Here is a 19777-nt window from a genome sequence, read left to right as displayed (position 1 = left end):
AGAGAGAGAGAGAGAGAGAGAGAGAGAGAGAGAAAGAGAGCGAGAGCAAGCGTCTGGGGATGGAAGCCAAGCTGACAGGTTGCTTCCAGGACAACATCTAGAAGCAGAGGTTTAAAAGATCAGATGGTCCCATAGACCAGAAACCACCCTGGGAGGTCACCTTCCCACCAGACCACCGGTTGGATCATAAAATAAGCCGTAAATAGTTTACACCATTATCTATATGCCACCCAAGGGTCAACAGTGCTCCCTCCAGCCACCACCAAAGCAGAGATCAGCGAGGAAGGATGGGGCGGGGTGGGGGGTGGCCTAGATCCATGGAAAGAGATTGGACAAGAACGGAAATAGCAAGAAGGCCCCACAAGGGGAAAGACATAGTCAATGCCAGGACATTCTGAATAAAAGCTGTTTAGGGAAAAACTAATTCACCCAGTAAAATTTCCACGTTAACCACAAGCTTTTCTTTCTTGTGTTTTGTTTTGTTGTCATTGGTTTGTTGTTGTTGTTTTGTCTTATTTTGTTGCTTGGTTTTGCTCTGTCTTGTTTTTGTGCATGTTATTATCTCCACAGGTCTGTCTAAATAAGATAGGCTGGATGAACAATCTGGAGGAGAAAACAACAGGACAGACAGTTCTGAGGGGACATGGGAGAGGGAAAGGTAGGGGGAAAGGTAGTGGTGTTAACAAACCCAGGGAAAAGAGAACAGCAAGTGATCCAAATCGGTGGGGAGGAGGGTGTAGGAGGCCTGGTAGGGCATGATCAAGGGTAATGTAACTGAGAGGAATTACTGAAACCCAAATGAAGACTGAGCATGATAGTGGGACAAGAGGAAAGTCAGGGAAATAGAGGAAAGAGCTAGGAGGCAAAGGGCATTTGTAGAGGTCTAAATACAGGCATGTACATATGTAAATATATTTATATATGAGGATGGGGAAATAAAGCTATGTGCATATATTTATAGGTTTAGTATTAACATAGCACATGGACATTGGGCCTCCACTCAAGTACTCCCTTAATGCAAGAATACTTTCTTCTATTAAACTGCCATTCTATGATGCTCACCTTCCTGTCACAACCGCTGAAGACAAAGCAGGTGCATAAGCAAATGTGATGAAGAAAGCTGATGGTGCCCGGCTATCAAAAGATATAGCATTTAGGGTCTTAAAGGCTTGAAAATTAACAAGCAGCCATCTAGCTGAGAAGCAACACAGCCCACATGGAAAAAGCACACCAGCCTGTGCAATCACGAGGTATTGAAGGATCAGGCATCACCAGAACAAAAAATCACATCATTGTGAATGGGGGGGGGGGTACGGAGTGGAGACCCAAAGCCCATTTGTAGGCCACTGGACATCCCCTTACAGAAGGGTCTCAGGGAGGAGACAAGCCAGTCAGGGTGTGATGTAGCAACGATGAAACATACAACTTTCCTCTAATTCCTAAATGCTCCCTCCCCCAGCCCACTATCATAATCCCAATTCTACCTTAGAAATCTGGCTATACCAGAGGATGTACACTGGTACAGATAGAAACTGGAAATACAGGGCATCCAGGGCGGATGATCCCTTCAGGGCCAGTGGTGTGAGTGGCAATACCGGGAGGGTGGAAGGAGGGTAGGGTTGAAAGGGGGAACCGATTAAAAGGATCTACATATAACCTCCACCCTGGGGGACAGACAATAGCAAAGTGGGTGAAGGGAGATGTCAGACAGGGCAAGATATGACAAAATAATAATTTATAAATTATCAAGGGTTCATAAGGAAAGGGGGAGCAGGGAGGGAGGGGGGAAAATGAGGAGTTGATGCCAGAGGCTTAAGTGGAGACCAAATGTTTTGAGAATGATGAGGGCAATGAACGTACAAATGTGCTTTACACAATTGATGTATGTATGGATTGTGATAAGAGTTGTATGAGCCCCTAATAAAATGATTTTTAAAAGATTAGCATCGCAAATCTTTACCTCCAAAACTCCAAGTAAAATTTTTATACATGAAAAAAAATTTTTAATGTTCTCTCCCTCTTCACTGTAGGCTTATGTGTTGGAGATGAATAAATAAATTAATAGGGGCAAGGAGCCTACGCTGTCCTCAGTGGGTTGTACTGTGGTGGTCATGTGTTACAGGATGTTGGAAGCCGCGCCCCTAATATTTCAAATACTAGCACGGTCACAGTGCACAAGTGTCCCGAGAGCTTCCAAACTAAGACAGACTAGGAAGGAAAGCTTGGAGATCTATTTCCAAAAAGGAACAAATGAAAACCCAATAGCTCACAATAGAATCCTGATAGAATCTGATGGGGTGCTAACAGAGGAGCCACCTCGGCTGCACACCGAGCCACACAACAGCTGCCTCCATCAGATGCATGATGGCACAAGGCCGGCCAAGGCTTCAGAGTCAACTCCACCACAACAAGCTGACAACCCACCCACCTCACAACACATCCACCATTGCCCTCTGTCACCAGCCTCCAGTGAGATTTGCACACACCTTTTGCATTTTAATTTTTTGTTTTGTTTTTTGGTTCCTTTAAAAAATTCTTTTATTGGGGGCTTTTACATCTCTTATCACAATCCATACATTCATCCAGTGTATCAAGCACCTTTTGCACATATGCCTCCATCATCATTTTCAAAGCATTCTCTTCCCACTTGAGCCCCTGATATCAGCTTCCCATTTCTTCCCCCTCCCTCCCAGGTCCACCCTCTTTCATGAACCCTTGATAAGTTAGAGATTATTATTTCCATATTTTACATTTTCCTCCGTCTCCCCTCACCCACTTTTCTGTTATTCATCCCCCTGGGAGGAGGTTCTAGTTTGATCCTTGTGATTGAGTTCCCCTTTCTTCCCCCCACCCTTCCTTACTCCTCCTGGTATCTCTACTCGAATTGTTGACCCTGAGGTGTTTATCTATCCTGGATTCACTGTGTTTGGGGCTCTTATCTGTAGCAGTGTGCATGCTCTGGTCTAATCCTATTTGTAAGGTAGAATTGAGGTAATGATAGTGGGGTGAAGGAAGCCCCAAGAACTAGAGGAAAGTTGTGTGTTTCATGGGTGCTATACTGCACCCTGATTGGTTCATCTCTTTCCTGTGACCCTTCTGTGAAGGGATTTCCAATTGTCTACAGATGGGCATCCACCCCATGCTCTCCACCAATTCATATTGGGTATGATTTTGTTTTGGGTCTTAGATGCTTGATACCTGATCCCATCGATACCACATGATCTCACAGGCTGGTGTGCTTCTTCCATGTGGGCTTTGTTGCTTCTCAGCTAGGTGGCCGCTTGTTAATCTTCAAGCCTTTAAGACCCCAGATGCTATATCTTTTGATAGACGGGCACCATCAGCTTTCTTTGCCACATTTGCTTATGCACCCATTTGTCTTCAGCGACCATATCAGGGAGGTGAACACACAATGATATGATTTTTTTGTTCTTTGATGCCTGATAACTGATCCCTTCAGCACCTTGTGATCACACAGGCTGGTGTGCTTCTTCCATGTGGGCTTTGTTGCTTTTTTAGCTAGATGGCTGCTTGTTAATCTTCAAGCCTTTAAGACCCCCAGATGCTATATCTTTTGATAGCCGGGCACCATTAGTTTTCTTCACCACATTTGCTTATGCATTCATTTTGTCTTCAGCAATCATGTTGAAGGTGAGCATCACAGAATGCCGGATTTTTAGAACAAAGTGTTCTTGTGTTGAGGGAGTACTTGAGTCGAGGCCCAATGTTCACTTGCAACCTTAATTTTTAACATATAGATATGAGTACATAGGCCCAATGTTCACTTGCAACCTTAATTTTTAACATATAGATATGAGTACATAGTTCTATTCCCCTCTCATTATATATATGTGTATATATATGTATGTATATACACACATGCCTGTATTTAGACCCTCATAAATGTCCTTTGCCTCCTAATTCTTTCCTCTATTTCCTTTTACTTTCCTCTTGTCCCACCATCATGTTCGGCCTTCATTTGGGTTTAGTAATTCCTCGCTGCTACATTGCCCTTGATTAAGCCCCACTAGGCATCCTATGACCTTCCTTCTATTGATTTTAGTTCACTTGTTGTTCCCTCATCCCTGGGTTGGTTTCCCCCAACCCCTTCCTTTTTCCCACCTCCCCTATTAATTATGTAATTTAAGAAGCACCATCTTAACCCTTCTTATTTGCCAGGCACTGTCCCAAGTGTTTTGTCCGTAACACCTTCATTCAGACCCGTGTGGGCTTACCTCCCCAGCACTTCCAGTGGGTCTGATACTAGGTTAAACCATCAGGCCTCAAAAGAGACCATTCAGTGAAACAGGTTTGCTCTCGCTCCAGATGGGGAAACTGAGGCTCCCCGAGGTTAAGGGACGGACCCAAAGTCACACAGCTAAGTCAGTGGCCCAACTGGGCTTTGATGTTAAATCCTACATTTTCCCAAAGCACCAAGCTTTCCTTATTCCAGGGACCACTCTCAACCCTCTTGAAAACCGGCTGATAGAAGCAGAGTATAGGCCCCACCAGTGAGCCTCTCTGCTTGAAGCCCCAGTAGCCGTGGTGGTGTGGGGGTTAAGCGTTAAGCTGCAATACTCAGGGTGAGCAGTTCAAAATCACCAGTTGACCCCACTGCGGACAAAGGCTGTAAAGAGTTACGACTTCGGCTACCCACAGGGGCAGTTCTACCCTGGCCTATAGTGTCACCTCCACTAGATGGCAGCGAGTTTGGTTTGGGAAAACACAGGGCTAGTTCCAAAGCCGATTCCTGGCAAAAGTTGGCCTACAGAACCTGGCCCTTGAACCGAAAGGAGGGAAAAGCCACCCAGCCGTCAGGGATCCTCCGATGGAACTTCTCCCATGTCCCCTCCTGGGGGGAGTGGGAGAGGGTACCTCACTGAGCACACCCAGACTCTATCTCCCCACCCCGACCCACCCCCTACCCCCCACGCTCCATCTCTTTGCTCCGCCTGTCTTTCTCACCTTGGGAGGTGACATGACCCTTTGTTCAGGCTGAATGGGGCAGACCATGGGAAATTTCATCCAGTGCAATCTCAGCGTGATGGAGTAGAGGTGTTGGTGTGGTTCAGAGGCGGGTCCACACCCCGCGCCCCTCACACAGTGTGCTGACGACGGGCGAACGTGGCCTGCCCGCCCAGGAGGAGCTCGGGCAGCCAGCGCCGAGGCCCGACGGCTCTCGCAGGGGCGAACCCGAACCAGGAGCTCTGGTGCGTCTTCTCGGAGGGGTGGGGCTGGCAGTCCTCCACTGAGCAGCCTCGCCCCTCCGACGGGCGCGCGTTAATAAGATTAGCGATTCCAGCGCGCGGAGAGGCGGCCGAGGCTCGGGGCCACCCCCAGGCCAACCGGGGCGGGACGGTGCGCCGGACGAGCGCGCACTGAGCCAGACCCAGCGTGCCCAGCTGCCAAGCGCGCACCGAGCCAGACCCAGCGCGCCCAGCTCCGCGGCCATGGAGAAAGCGCGGCCGCTCTGGGCCAACCCGCTGCAGTTCGTCTTCGCCTGTATCTCCTATGCCGTGGGCCTGGGCAACGTGTGGCGCTTTCCCTACCTGTGCCAGATGTACGGCGGAGGTGAGTGCTGGCGCCCGGGCGGCGCGGCGGTGTCCGTCAGTCCCCGAAGCCCCCCCACCCCCAAGGGGCGCGCTGTGGGATGGCTCCCATTAGACACGGAGGTTTGGGGACCTAGGTGAGTCGGGCCCCCAGTTACAAAGTCCTATTTCACACGCAGGACATCTCCTTCCTGAGCTGGAGCGCGGATCCAAAGTCCTTGTGTGGACACCGCTGTAGCCCCCGCCCACCCCCACCCAACCCCACCTCACCCCCACCGCATCTAGGGGCGGCCAAGTCCCCCCATTCACACTCTCATTGGTCATCTGCCGCTCAGTGAGTGTCTCAAAGCGCTGGGCACGTGGCTGGAGGAGAAAAGCAGGTCTTTGAGCTATGTGACTGCCGAGTGAGAAAAATCTTCCACTTAGGTGTGGAAGGAGTGACAGACAGTTGTCTTGTTCAACGGAAATGCTTTCCGTGGCTTTGCAGATCCTAATCTTAAACCATCCAGCCACGGGCTTAGAAGCACAGAGTAAAAGCTTCTTGGCCCGCCCGCCCCTCTAAAGCATGTACAACAATTTGGTTTGGGCCGTGGAGACCTCAGATGTCAGGAAGGTGACCGCCTTGCTTTTGCATTTTGTTAATTTTCCCTCCAACGCATCCATCATTCCACGGGAAACAGAGCATCGCGCCCACTTTATCCCCTGAATGTGACAGCAGAGTGGAGTCGAGTGCAGAGCGAGTACCTTTCTGGAAGGCAGGGGATGGGGCTTCAAAACTTTCTTGGAAAAAATGCAGTGGAAAGATAATGGAATTTCTCAACACCGCCCCCCCCCACTGGAACTTTGTGAAATCTTTTCATATGAATTCAAGGCTTGAGGAGTGGGAGCTCTCGATTGTCCCAGTGCCAGCATTCTATCTACAAGGAGCAGTTAGAGATTCATAGAGGGTAGGAAAGAGGAAACTCAATTCTCCTAACAAGAGCAAAACTCAGGGAGCCACCTCAGCTATCGGGTACTGGCTCAATAAATTATAGTACCTGTCATTGCGCTCTTTGCGCACATTAAAATGGGGGTAGTGTTCAGAAACACGAGTATTTTCTTGTATAATTATATTAATAATGTGTATTAATACATTCATATGATCTATGAAGAATGGAGGGAGGAGACGTTAGAGTCAAAGCTATATAAAATGGATGCTCTGAATTATATTTTAAGATACACAGAGAAGAAAAACAACAAAAAATACAGAGGGGGGAAAAAACAACAACAGAAGAGACCACAGCAGCGTGTTAACAATGATTATTTCTGGGTGCCCTTTTTTTAAAAAAATAATTTTATTGGAGCTTGTACAACTCTTACTACAATCCATACATCGATTACATCAGGCATGTTTGTCCATATGCTGCCTTCATTCTTTTCTAGACATTTACTTTCTATTGAGCAGTTGGTATCAGCTCTCTGCGTGCTTTTTATAAGCTACCTTGTGTTCTGCATGTATGAGTGTATCTGTGTTTGTGTGTGTATGCATGTATGTTTGTGTGTTCGTGTGCATTTGTGCATGTATGTGTGTGCGTGCATGTGTCCACTATCATCAGCATGGAATGGCCTTTCACTGTAGTGGGCAATGCAAGATACAATTGGGAAATGTAACTCACTTAAGAAAACCATGATCAGGGAAGTAGGGAGGGAGGGAAAAAATGAGGAGCTGGTACCAAGGGCTCAAATAGAAAGCAAATGTTTTGAGAATGATGATGGTAACAAACGTACAAATGTGCTTGACACAATGGATGGATTGTGATAAGAGTTGTAAGAGCCCCCAAAAAGTGATTTTAAAAAAAGGAAACCAGGACCCAAAATACTTCTCCCTTTTTACCCACCCCCATGCCCACACCAGCCCCAAAACAACTTGACAAAGGTTAATCCACAAAGGTTTTTAAGGGAGTAAATTTTTAATTCTCTGATTCCTTTTGTTGGCCTCTATTTGAAGTGCAGATTTTTTTTCTATTTGAAGTCCAGAAATACCCTCTACTGACTTGACAAGCATAAGGTCTAACAGCTTCCTGAATGATGTTTGAAAGACTGATTTGCCTGCATGAGATTTCCACTCGAGCTACGATATGCCGGGTGTATATTTCCCAAACGCCCGGCCAGCAGAGCCTCCTGTCACCTGACCACTTAAGTCCTTGTGTATAACAACTCCATTACCTGACATCGTCTGCAGGTGGACATGGGTGGAGTTGAGTAATTCTGAAATAGAATACCTATCAAGTGGTTGCTCGGGAAACCTTGAGGCTGTCTGATGCCAGGGAAAAGCAACAGAAATGAATCCTGGGCCTGGTACAAAATATCCTTAGGCTGACTGGCTAGCTGGCTGAAGAGAGAGATGATGAATAGATGGACTGGTAGGTAGACGATAGATGGAAGATGCATAGAGGAAGAATTAGCGGGCAGGGCAGGTGGACACAGGAAAGGTGGACAGCCCCCTCTCAGGCATGAGTGTCTGCAGAATTAAACCCAAACAGCTTATCCTGACTCACAAGACCCTTGACCAACACCAGCCTGTAGTTGCCTCTCATTTCCTGCCTCCCATCTTCCCTTCTCCCTGCCTCCATCTGTTCTGAACAACTCTCCCTTTCTCGACTGCACACCTTTGCATGAGTCAGTCCCAAATCCGGAAAACTCCCACTTCGTTCCTCTTAGACCAGGCTCAATGTCTGTCGTCTGCCTCTCTCCCCACTCGCTCTCAGCCCACATGAGTCCTGGAGAGACCTGCCCCAACCCAGGGGTCCCTCTGGTGCCCCATTAGCCCAGAAAAGTGGTAGAGTCAGAGGAGACCCCCCCCCCCCAGGATGTATTTGTTTCCAGAGAAAGCTACAGAGCAAAAGAGGTGGGGACACCAACGATTGTTCCCAAGCTTGTGTCTACACAATGAGCGGGATCACCCATTAAGGAGAGCTTGGTGTTTTCTGAAAGCCAGCCAGTTTACAAGCCCAATCTCCACCAGAGAAAGGGACAAATTAGCCAGACCACATGTGACCCATCACTCCCTCTACCCCCATCCCTCCCCACCCCCACCCAGCAAACAAAGAGTTTGTGTATAAACCAAGGAGGCCCTTCTGCCAAAATCCTTCCCAGCATCAAACGGATTAGGAGGCTGTGCTTCTTTGCAGGGGCTCGGCCCTGACTGGGAAGGCTTGTTTCCCTCCTGGTCTCCCCGCCAGGCCCAGCAAGAGGAATGTTAATTCAGAAGGACCCATGCCAGGTTCCAAACATCTCTGTGCCACATGGGCCGGCTGCTCTGGGATAAAATTAAAAAAAAATTTTTTTAAAAGAACAGGCAGATGAGGGAACCTCACAACATCTCTGGAACAAAACCAGCAGGCTTGGAGTAGCCAGGTCAGACTAAAACCAGGGCTTTCTTTAATTGTCTATAAACGGGTGCTCAGAGAGTGAAGAAAACTGCGGGGCCAGTCATGTGGCTGGTGGGAAAGTGGAGGCTTTTCCTCTTTTCTCTCTTGATTTGAAGGATGAAGGGCAGAGGGGGCTGTTTGACTGTGCAGTGAGTCTATGGGGCTCTCAGACTGGAAGGCAGCTCTTGGGGCCCCTTTCACCCTGCCAACCCCAAACTGCTTAGAGCATTGCTCCTCACACTCCTGGATTACCTGCAGATTCCTGAACCCCAGCTCCAGAGTTTGGGGTTCTGAAGGCTGCGTGAGGACAAGGACCTGGGTTTCCACCCAGCTCCTAGGTGATGCTGAAGCTGCTGGTCTGTGGGCCACACATTGAGAGCTATGCTACCCACACCCACACCTACCCCCGGCCCACCGGCCAACCGGCTGCCCAGAGTCAGGCTGCTGATAAATGCTTAGCAACTGGCTTTTGGGGGAAAGGGACCTAAGCCAATCCCTGTGGTATAAATATGCTCATCTAAGGCTGGTTTCAAACTACCAACATAATGTCCCTGCAGGAGGGTTTGGGGAAAGATGTACACAAGGGTCTCTTGTGACTTGGTCTGAGCCAGCCCCGGTACTCCTCTGGACCCAGGCCCTGTGGTAGCGACAGCTCTTCACGCCAGCACCCAGCCTGGGAGGGAATCCAAACCAAGTCACTACATGGAGGACAGATGAATGTCAAGATCACCATTCCTTGGAGAGAGAGAGAGAGAGAGAGAGAGAGAGAGAGTGTGTGTGTGTGTGTTTGCATTCCCTGGTTCGTGATGTTTCTACAAGACTGTTGGGGCAGCCACCTGAATCTCAGAAGGTATCAAGCATCGAATCCATATTCTTTCCAGAGTGAGCTGGAAAGAGGCTGGGTTGCTGCAGCTGGGAAGGACTGCACTCCGGGCCCCCGAAAAGCCACACGTGGCCTCATTCCGGAGTTCCTACTCTGAAGGAGACCTGAAACGGGATCGGGCCCCGAGTGGGTGCAGGACATTGTGGGACACACTCTCTGCAGGTGTCTGATTCAGTCTTCACAATACTCCTAGGGTGCCCTGCCTCCTCCATCTGTAGGCAGGAAACACAAGGTGGCCCCGAGCAGGAGCAGCTGGGGGTGAATGGATTCAGGCCCAGGCTTTCTTGTTTAGTCCAAGACAAGAAGTCCCAGCCTTGCCCCAGGACCCCCATGTCCGAATATCCACGGGGCAAGGACCTCCTCCACCTAGTTCTGATGCGACACCTCCCCACTGCTGACCTTGACATTGGAGCCGGGCTGGTGGGATTGCAATGCCTACCCACTGCTAAGGATTACTTGTCCCTGTTCGTCCAGCCTCCTCTCCCCCTCTGCCCTCCTCTGAGCACACACATTCTGCATGGTGACCTGCCTCTGCCAGGTGGACCCCACATTCCTGACCCTCTCTAAATGAAAGGTGACCTCTTCCAGGCAGCCATCCCTGGCTCCTCTTGGTACAATGGACTGTAGGGTCGATATTTTGTCTCCGTCCCTACTCACTGTAGGGGAACAGCCACTCCGGAGGACAGGTGCTCACTTGCTGGTGTCGAAGCCCCTGCTCGCTCTTGCTGCTCTACCTCGTCTGCACGCTGGAACCACTCGGGGCTCTGGCAAATACGGGTGCCTGGCTCCCACCCCGAGGTATCCTGACTGCAGTGGACCCAGATTCGTTCCCTCTCCTGGGAATTCTCCTGCGCAGCCAGGATGGAGAATCGTTGTTTTGTAAACAGAAAGGGGCCCAGAATAATAGGATGATAAGAAGCAATGTCAGCCTTTAAACACCTGGCTTCAATCTTGCAGTAAACAGTCCTTGAATATGTGCTACCGGTCAGGGGCTGCACTGGGGCTGCTGAGGGGTGTACAACCATGGTGACTGACCTTCGGGGGGGGGTCAAACATGAAAGTCGCCCTCCATGAAGGAGCAGGAAAGGTCTTCAGAGGATGCGTTGGAATGTCTCCAGAGGAAAGGTTAACTGCCCAGGAAGACTTTCGGAAAGGCCAGCTGTTCATCTAGGTCTTCGAAGATGAGGAAGCGCTCCGCAAGTGGAGCAGTGCGCCTGTGTAGGGGCGGGCACTCTCTGTGATGGTGGTCCTTGGGGAGCCAGCAGGTGGGGAGGAGCCAGCCTGTCCTGGGGCCTTGGAAGAAACCCAGAAGCTGAACTTGTCTCTGACAGCAGACCAGGATGTCGGATGAGGTAGATGAGGGAAACAGAAAGGCCATTCCCCAGGCTGCCCCACTTATTAGATGCCAAACCCAAGGTGCTGTTTGCTCACCATGCTCGATGACTGTACACTTGGAGGTCCACTGCTTAAAGGTTATCTGCCTGAAGGTTATCAGCCATCTAGAGCAACCAGACCCTGTAGACTGTTCCACCCTAAGCAGAGCCTGCTCCTTTCTGATGAGGATAATGGACTGTACCCCTGAAGGAAACCCAAACACTAAGGTCAAACCAACTCAGAGACAACCAAGGTTAGGCTGCCATCTTGAATCTAGAGTTGGCCCATCTTGTTACATTTGTGCCTTCCTGTCACATGTATGCTCCTAGTGCCTCCTCTTCCTATTGGGTGTCCACCCCTAGCTCATCCCTGTCCTGTCGAGCATAGTATGCCTATTGTACAAGCCCTTCCTGTTACACATGCGCTTACCTGTAATTAGGGGGGCTTGCATGCCCCCTGAATATATTTAAGCCTTGGTTGGAAATATATTCTCTCTCTCTGTGCAGACCAGGCTGCTCATATCATGGCTGTCCGGGAGGTGAGCATTCGCATGCTTTATCTTGTCTGATGTCTCTTTAATTTTACTCCTCAATTATACAATCGCTCCTTGGACCCGTTTGATTGTGGGGGCTGGTACCCCCACAGGATGATGTGGTCAGAGCTCTCCTTCACAAAAATTGCCCAGATGGAGGCTGTGCTGGGTATCTAGTTAAGTGACCATGTTGGCTGAAGGGACAGGGATGGAGAGGAGGCACTGGTCAAAGAATTCTAGATGTTCTAGACCGGTGGTTCTCAACTTTCGTAATGCCGCGACCCTTTCATACAACAACTTATGTGGTGGTGACCCCAACCATAAAAATATTTTTGTTGCTACATCATCACTATAATTTTGCTACTGTTATGAATCATCATGTAACTATCTGATATGCAGGATATATTTTAATTGTTACAAATTGAACATAATTAAAGCATAGCAATTAATGACAAAATGATATGTAATTATGTATTGTGAAATATTTATTTCTAAGCCAAATAAATGAAATGCTGTCTTGAAGCATGGCGTAGCATGGGTAACAATCTTACTAAATGTATTGGACAGGGTTCTCTAGAGAGACAAACCAGATTGCTAGTAATTATATTTATAAAGATAGATATATAATTCAAGAAGTAAACCGTTAAATAATATACAGATAGATAATACAAGAAATTAACAGTTAAATTATAAAGCAGTGAGACACTAGCAGTCCTTCAAGTTTTGAGAGCTGCCAGTTGCCAGTCCCCTTCTGTAGAGAGAGCTGGGCTATATATACCCAGGCAGCAAACAGCAAGGCAGGTCCCCAACTGTCATCAACTGTCAGACCCCAGCTCCAGAGATGAACATTCCAATCGTGTGGGTTTAAAGGGACCTCAACTTACAGCGACACAGTCCACAGGCTAGGCATCCCACAGGTAGTGTACCCCTTTAAACTGAGGCACAGAACAACCAAGGTGAGGCTTACTGAGCCATTTATCCCTCTGCCCTTCAGTTAATCCTACTTGTGTTTATCAGCCAGGCTGGCACAATAAACTATAGCACTGTAACAACAGTAAACTACATTGCTACATTTTGTGACAGTCTGCTAAAAAACCAAGGTCACTTTGAAGGTTGTGATAGCTTCTTTCTCGCCAGATCAGCGGATCTTCATGTGGGCGGACCCACCTGGAGACAATAGAGGAGCGGTGTCTTGGTTCCTAGGATCATCAGAGATATGTGTTTGCTGATGATCTTAGGTGGCCCTGTGAAAGGGTCGTTCAACCCCCAAAGGGGTTGAGACCCATAAATTGAGAACTGCTGTTCTAGACCAAGCAAATATAGGGATCTAGACAAATAAAGGGGGCTTTCCTTTATTTTCTTTATTTTCGAAAAGTTGAGTGTATGTGACTCTGCATAGGAAGCTTTTCTCTTTTTTTGGCTTTTTAAAACTGAGGTGGAAGGAGGGTCTCCAGAGAATCAGAACCTGTAGTAGAGACCGGTAGGTAAGTCGATCCATTTTAAGTAAGTGTACCCTGGAATGCTGGGGACTGGAACGTTTCAATCACCTGTGTGGGCAGTTGGCCAGTAGGCTGAGAACCCAGGCAGGATTTTATGATGCAAAACTTGAGGCAGAATCAAGGCTCTTGTTTTGCCTGTAAGGCGTTCAACAGATTGGATGGGGCCCTCAACAATGGGGCCCACCCACATTTTCAAGAGTGATCTCCTTTCTGTTTATCAACGGGTGGTTGATTTTAACCATGTCTACAAAGTACCTTCATAGCAACACCTAGACAAGCAACACTTGACTAAGAACCGGAGGTGGGGGGGTCCCTTAGTACGGCCAAGTAGACGCGTGGGACTGACCATCACCAGGATGAAGAAGGCAAAGGAAGGTCCTGGGGTGGCCATGGCACACATCAGAGCCGTGGCCCTCAAAGTGGTCTGTGGGACAGTGTTTCAGCCTCCACTGGGCACTGGAGCTTCTGAAACACACGCATCCTGAGAAGACAAAACACCCGGTCTAAAATAAAAACCTGTGTGTGGTCTTTCGGGCAGACAGAGGTGTGCCGGTGGAAGGAGAGAAAGAGTGTGGAATCCCCAGTAACCTTCCCCCCGAAGGTGTCTGCCTTCAAGGTCATTCGTCTCTTGAGATACAAGGGCATTAGAGGAATAAATACCACACAGGAAGAATGTCCTCTTTGAGTGAGATTCAGTGAACTAACAGAAGAGACAATCAGTAAAAAGGCTAAGTTAATTAAAAAAATAAGTAACACTATGTTCTGGAATCACGTATTATATGTGTCGGTGGAAGGGGCTTGGGGTGGGCAGGGCGCATGGGCGGTAAACATCTCAGGTAGAGCATTTGAGAAATACAGAAATGCACAGATTTAAAATCATCAAGAATTCCACCACCCCCAGATAATAATTTTTATTTTGCTTTTTAAAAATTAGGGCCATGCTTTCTTTATACACAACTTGTGATCAGAACTGATAGGATTGACGGAAGAAGTCCAAGCTGGGCTGAAGGCTTTAGTTAAAAATAAATTCCCAAGAACTGACAGAATTCCATCGGAAAGATTTCAGTAAACTGACGCAACACTGGAAGCACACACTAATCTAAGCCGAGAAACCTGGCCAGCTGACAGGAAGACATCCGTATTTGTGACCACGCCAAAGAAGATGACACAACAGAGTGCAAAAATTATCAAACAGGATCTTAATATTACATGCAAGTTCAGTCTGGTGAAGATAATTCAGAAATGACGGCAGCAGTATCTGGACAGGGAGCTACCAGAAAGTCAAGGTGGATTCAGAAACGCACCCGGGACAATGGATTCCATGTCTGACATCAGATGCATCTTGGCTGAAAGCAGGGAATGCCAGAGTGTTAGGTAGGATTCTCTAGAGAAACAATACCAGGTCACTTATGACTATATATATATGTTTATACAGCAAGAAGGAATATAACAGCTAATTAGTCCACAAAGTAGTACAAAGGGCTCATTTTAACTTACTTCTGTGGAACAGTTAGTGTACTGGAAGTCCTTCAACTTACTGGGCTTCCAGGTCCAAGGTCAAGGAAGCAGACAGCAGAGTCCTCCCTCAGTCAAGGCAAGCAGAGTCTGCCCACAGGCAGCAGACAGCAGGGTGTGTCACCAACAGTCAGTAGCTTGAGAGCTTAGAGAAGCAGGCCCAGATGGGATATCGAGCACAACTCAAGGCAACAGGATCCATCAGCCTCAAGGTCAAGTGATGTGATGTACACACCAGCAGCGAGGCAAAGAAGGTCTCAAAGGAGCCTCAAGCTCTAGCGACAGGATCCATGGGTTGGCTTGACCCACAGGTGGCGTAGCGCACAGGTTGAGGCAGAGAACTTGTTAAAGCAGCAGTACGCTCCAGCACGCTCCCATCACCAGAGAGCAAGATAGAGGGAGGTGGGCTTTGTAGAGCCCTTCTCTCTTTGCCCTCCAAATCAAACTGCGACCCGATTAAGCCTACATGTTCCTATTGGTCAGGTTGGCACAATAAGCCTAACTCTCACAATAAAGCAATTGGATTTTAAATGTTTTTAAATGTCTATGAAGCAATTGAAAATACTATGGCTTGGGTCAAGTGCACATTAGTCCTCAAAGTGATACCTTTGCTCTATGACTTTAAAGACTTTAAAGAGGTCATGTGCAGCAGATTTGGGCAATGCAATTTGGTGTTTGATTTCTTGGCGGCTACTTCTGAGCGTGCTGATGTTGGACCTAAGTTAAGTGAAATCCTCAACAACGCCAGACTTTTCTCCATGTGTTACGATGTTGTTCATCGATCCATTTGTGAGGATTTTGGTTCTCTGTACATTGAACTACCATCCACACTGAAGCGGTTGTCTTTGATCTCATCAGCAAGCGTTTCACATCCGCTTGGCTTTCCGCAGGCAAGGTTGCATGATGTGCATATGGAAGATTGTTCCTTTCTGATGCGGAGCTCTTCCTGGGCTTCAGCTCTTGGAGCGTTTGTTCATCATCAAGACTGAATAAGTGTAGTCAAAGGACACAATGGTAATGCACACTTTCCTTGATTTTAAACCAGGCAGTTAGCTCCTTGTTCTATTTGAACGACTGCCTCTTGGCTTTTATCCAGGTTCCATAATTAGATATCCTGGAAGCCTCCGTCTTTGCGATGTTATCCACAGTTTGTTATGATTCACACAGTCAGAGGCCTTTGCATCATAATAAAACATGCATATTCTCTCAGCAAGATCAGCAACACATCCTTCGACCCACATCCTTTTCTGAATCCAGCTTGAATTCCTGGCCGCTCCCTGTTGATGTACTGCTGACATCGTGGTCGAGTGATCTTCAGCCAAATTTCACTTGCATGTGGTCTTAATGACAGTTGTCAATATTTCCCACAGGTAATTGTGTCACCTCTTTCTGTTTTCGAATGGTCACACACAGGGATCTCCTCCAGTCAGTTGGCCAGGTAGCTATCTCGCAACCTTCTTGGCATAAATCAGTGAGTACTTCCAGCATCGCGTCAGTTTGTTGAAGTATTTCAATGGGTATTCATCCTCTGTACCTCCCATGTGCCAGTTATGAAGGGCTCTTGACGCTGTCTCATCTCATTTTGACTCACGCCTCATTAGCCAATGGGGAAATCTTTGCTCCATCCTCCTCATGAAGATAGACTGGACTTTGAGGAGGCAGCCCTGCTCTGAATGCTTTCCAGCTGGAGGGGCTCATGTTCAAAAGGGGACCGCCTCTTCCATCTCCCTGGTCCGTTCTTGGTCCGGAAGCTCCAAACATCACAGCAACACACTAGCCACCGCAATACAACAAACTCATAGCCCAGTAGTAAGGTAGCCTTTTTCACCATTGCTCAATCGTGGAACTTGGAGTTGCTTACATTTTTATATCATTATAACCCAGAGGGTCATTATCTTGTAGGGGAGGACTTTGATCCATTTATCTTTATTCACATTTTATTATGTTGCTCCTTTTGTAAAGCTGGTTTTGAACTTCCTTGCTGATTCCTTTTCCGGGTTTTTTTTTTTTTGTGGTGTTTTATTTTGTTCTTTACAATAGGATGTACTTTTTCTTTGCTTCCCCCTGCCCACAAGTGATTTAAAAGGTGTAATTCCCAATTTTATTTTACCCGTTGGTTTAAATTTTGAATGGGTTATCAGTGCCAAGAGTAGAATGTTTTCTATTATCTATAAAAGTTTATTTTCTTTATTTCTTTCTCCTTTCTGTATCCCCACTACAACTTTCAGTTTGTGTTGGCATGTGGGATTTCAGACACTAGTGATGATTATTTTACTATTAATATTGTGTTTATTCTTGTTCAAGAATTATATATTTTATTTGTGCTTACTTATAATAATATTAACAATATTATTTTTCGATGGACTTCTGCTTAATTCATTTACTATTATTTCCTTTATAAAGCAACTCTATATTTCAGTCCTTTATTTTGGTCCAGCACTGGGTTGGCTAGAGTACATATGCAAATAATATTTCTAGAACTAATAAATAAATGGTCCACTTTAATTTTTTTTATTAAAAAGTCACTTTACTGAGGGCTCTTACAGTTCTTATAACAATCCACAAATCAGTTGGATTTGTACGTATGTTGCCATCATTATTTTCTAAACATTACTTTCTATTGAGCACTTGGTATCATATCCTCTCGTTTCTCTCCCTGCCCCCACCCTTGTGACCCCTTGATAAATTACAAATTATTTTCATATCTTACACTGTCTGCTGTCTCCCTTTCCCCATGGTTTCTGTTGTTCATCCCCCTGGGGGGGGGTGGTATGTGTCGATCACTACAAATCAGTTTCCCCTTCCTCCCCTCATCTTTCCACCTTCCCCCTACTGTCCTGGTATTGCTACTCCCATTCCTGTTCCAGGATTCCGTGTGTAATGAGCTCTTATCTATAATCTGTACCTGTGCTCCCGTCTAGCCTGCAGTGAGAGGCAGGACTGGGGTCATGGTAGTGGGGGGCGGGGGTGAGGAGGCCTCAAAGAACCAGAGGAACAGTGTGTGTTTCATCAGTGCTCTACTGCGCCCTGGTTGACTCATTCCTTCCTTGTGACCTTCTGTAAGGGGATGTCCCATTGTCTACAGATGGGTTTTGGGTCTCTTCTCTGACCCTCCTCATTCTCAACAATATTTTTGTTTGTTTGTTTGTTTGTTTGTTTGGGGTCTTCTGATGCCTGTTATGTGATCCCGTCGACACCTCATGACCATAGAGGCTGGTGTGCTTCTTCCATGTGGGCTTGTTGCTTCTCTGCTGGATGGCTGATGGTTCACTTTTAAACCGTGTCTGAGAATGGCTTTCTTGTCTACACTAGCAAGAATGGGTCACAGTATATTTTTGTCTAAATTCTATACATGCTTTCCCATGGTTTTCAGATTTTTTGTTCTATGTGGAAAACTCTGAAGGCAGATTGGTTTTGATTTTCTTCTTAGCCTACATTATTGTATGACTTTATAAAATGTAAATTTTAAAATATGAATAACTTACAAAATAGTCTGTGAATTTTTATTTCTTAAATTCATAAGCAACATACAATTTAAAAAAAACTCATAAGCAGATACTGGGCCCAGTGGCATGGGTTAGGCTTTAAGCTGTTAACCTCTATTTCGTTGGTTCAAGCCTACCATCTGCTCCTTGGGAGAAAGATGAGGCTGTCATCTATAAAGATTTATAGTCTCAGAAACCTAGAGTAGGGTCACTATGAGTCAGAATCAACTCAATGGTGGTAAATAGTAGAAAGTCATTAAAAAAATAAAAAGATGACCTTCTTGCATCCGTGGGCTCAAACATGATGCACACAGGAGTTGTGAGGCTGGTGTAGGAGAGCGAGTGCTCTGTTCTGTTGTACTGGGGCGGCTATGAAGCAAACTGACTGACTCATCAGCACTAATCATAACACACACATCTAGCTACTGAATTTGTCTCCATCCATTTTACCTTGGACGAGTAGCCCCAATCCAGGTACATATCCGGGAAAATGTTGTGTAGAATGTATTAGTGGTCATGGTCCACCTGTTGGGTCTGTAGTCTTCTCTCATCTCGTACCATATGTACTCGAGTATTTGCCGACCCGAATAATGGCTGAGGCACCTAATTTTACCGCAAAACTGCATTAAAAATGTGCTGGAAAAACTTGGCTTAGACACGAGTATCTACGGCAATTCTCATTAGAGACAGAGGAGTGTTGTTACAGTCTCAGCTCATCTTTCTGTTATACTTTCCAGTGCTTCGTCCACTTGAAGGGCTATGAGGTCATTTCTTAAAGCGATGGTTTTTATTTATTGCCTCATTGGGCTGTAAGTGCAGCCTCATGTATGTTTTTTCAACATCAAAGGGTCTTTCCCTTATTAAAAAAGTCTCCGCTTTATCATTTCTTGTGGTATTCCATGAAGACAGCCTCCTCTTGACTCTTAGAAACCAGATAGTAGAACATCTCCTGAAAAGTCCCTCTGGTTCTCATAGAAAAATCTCTTTCAGAGGACAATGTTTGCCCTCATGCTTACAAGGGGTCCTCCTGATTCGATTACAGTACACTATCATGGGTCCAAACATTTCCTTCTGCTTGCTAATCCTAAGGGAGGTAGGTACACAGTCATGTAGACTTGCCTAACACAAACACAAAAGAAAGTCGCAGTTGAGTTTTATATAAGTAATTTAAAACACTCTTTTCATGACCCGGCTAACGCATCCAGATGTCTCCATCATCTTGCCCTGTGAAGATTATCACAAGCTGCTCGCCCAAGTAGAAGATTGCAACCACGCCACAAACATTTCTTGAGCACCTACTATGCGCCCGCTGTTAGGAGGTAGAGGTGCAACTGTGAGCCAGGAAGACCCAACCTCTGTCTCCAAAGAGCCAAGTGTTTGCTGAGGGGAGGGGTGGAGCGGGAGGGGGAGACACCAATAGGCTGTGTGGCCTATACCACAGCAGCAGAACCGGTGATACCAGAGACAGGGACTTCAACTTAGTGTTGGGGAGTTTGGGACCTGGGAGGGAGATTTGTGTGGCAGGTACAA

General features: G+C 46.8%; 1 protein-coding gene across 4 annotated transcripts in view; it reads left to right on the top strand.

Annotated features, from left to right (window-relative positions):
• The first annotated feature begins 5450 nt into the window (after positions 1-5450).
• Positions 5451-19777, top strand: part of SLC6A20 (solute carrier family 6 member 20) — a 48852-nt gene continuing 34525 nt past the window's right edge. For all 4 annotated transcript variants that reach the window (XM_075548963.1, XM_075548962.1, XM_075548961.1 and 1 more), the window contains exon 1: positions 5451-5571. In XM_075548963.1, coding sequence (XP_075405078.1) covers positions 5451-5571 — 121 coding nt within the window. The remainder of the gene's footprint in view (positions 5572-19777) is intronic.

Source organism: Tenrec ecaudatus, chromosome 4, assembly GCF_050624435.1.
Source record: "Tenrec ecaudatus isolate mTenEca1 chromosome 4, mTenEca1.hap1, whole genome shotgun sequence".
Taxonomy (NCBI): Eukaryota; Metazoa; Chordata; class Mammalia; order Afrosoricida; family Tenrecidae; genus Tenrec; species Tenrec ecaudatus.
The sequence above is the reverse complement of the archived record's forward strand: the minus strand, read 5'-3'. Positions and strand labels throughout refer to the sequence as shown.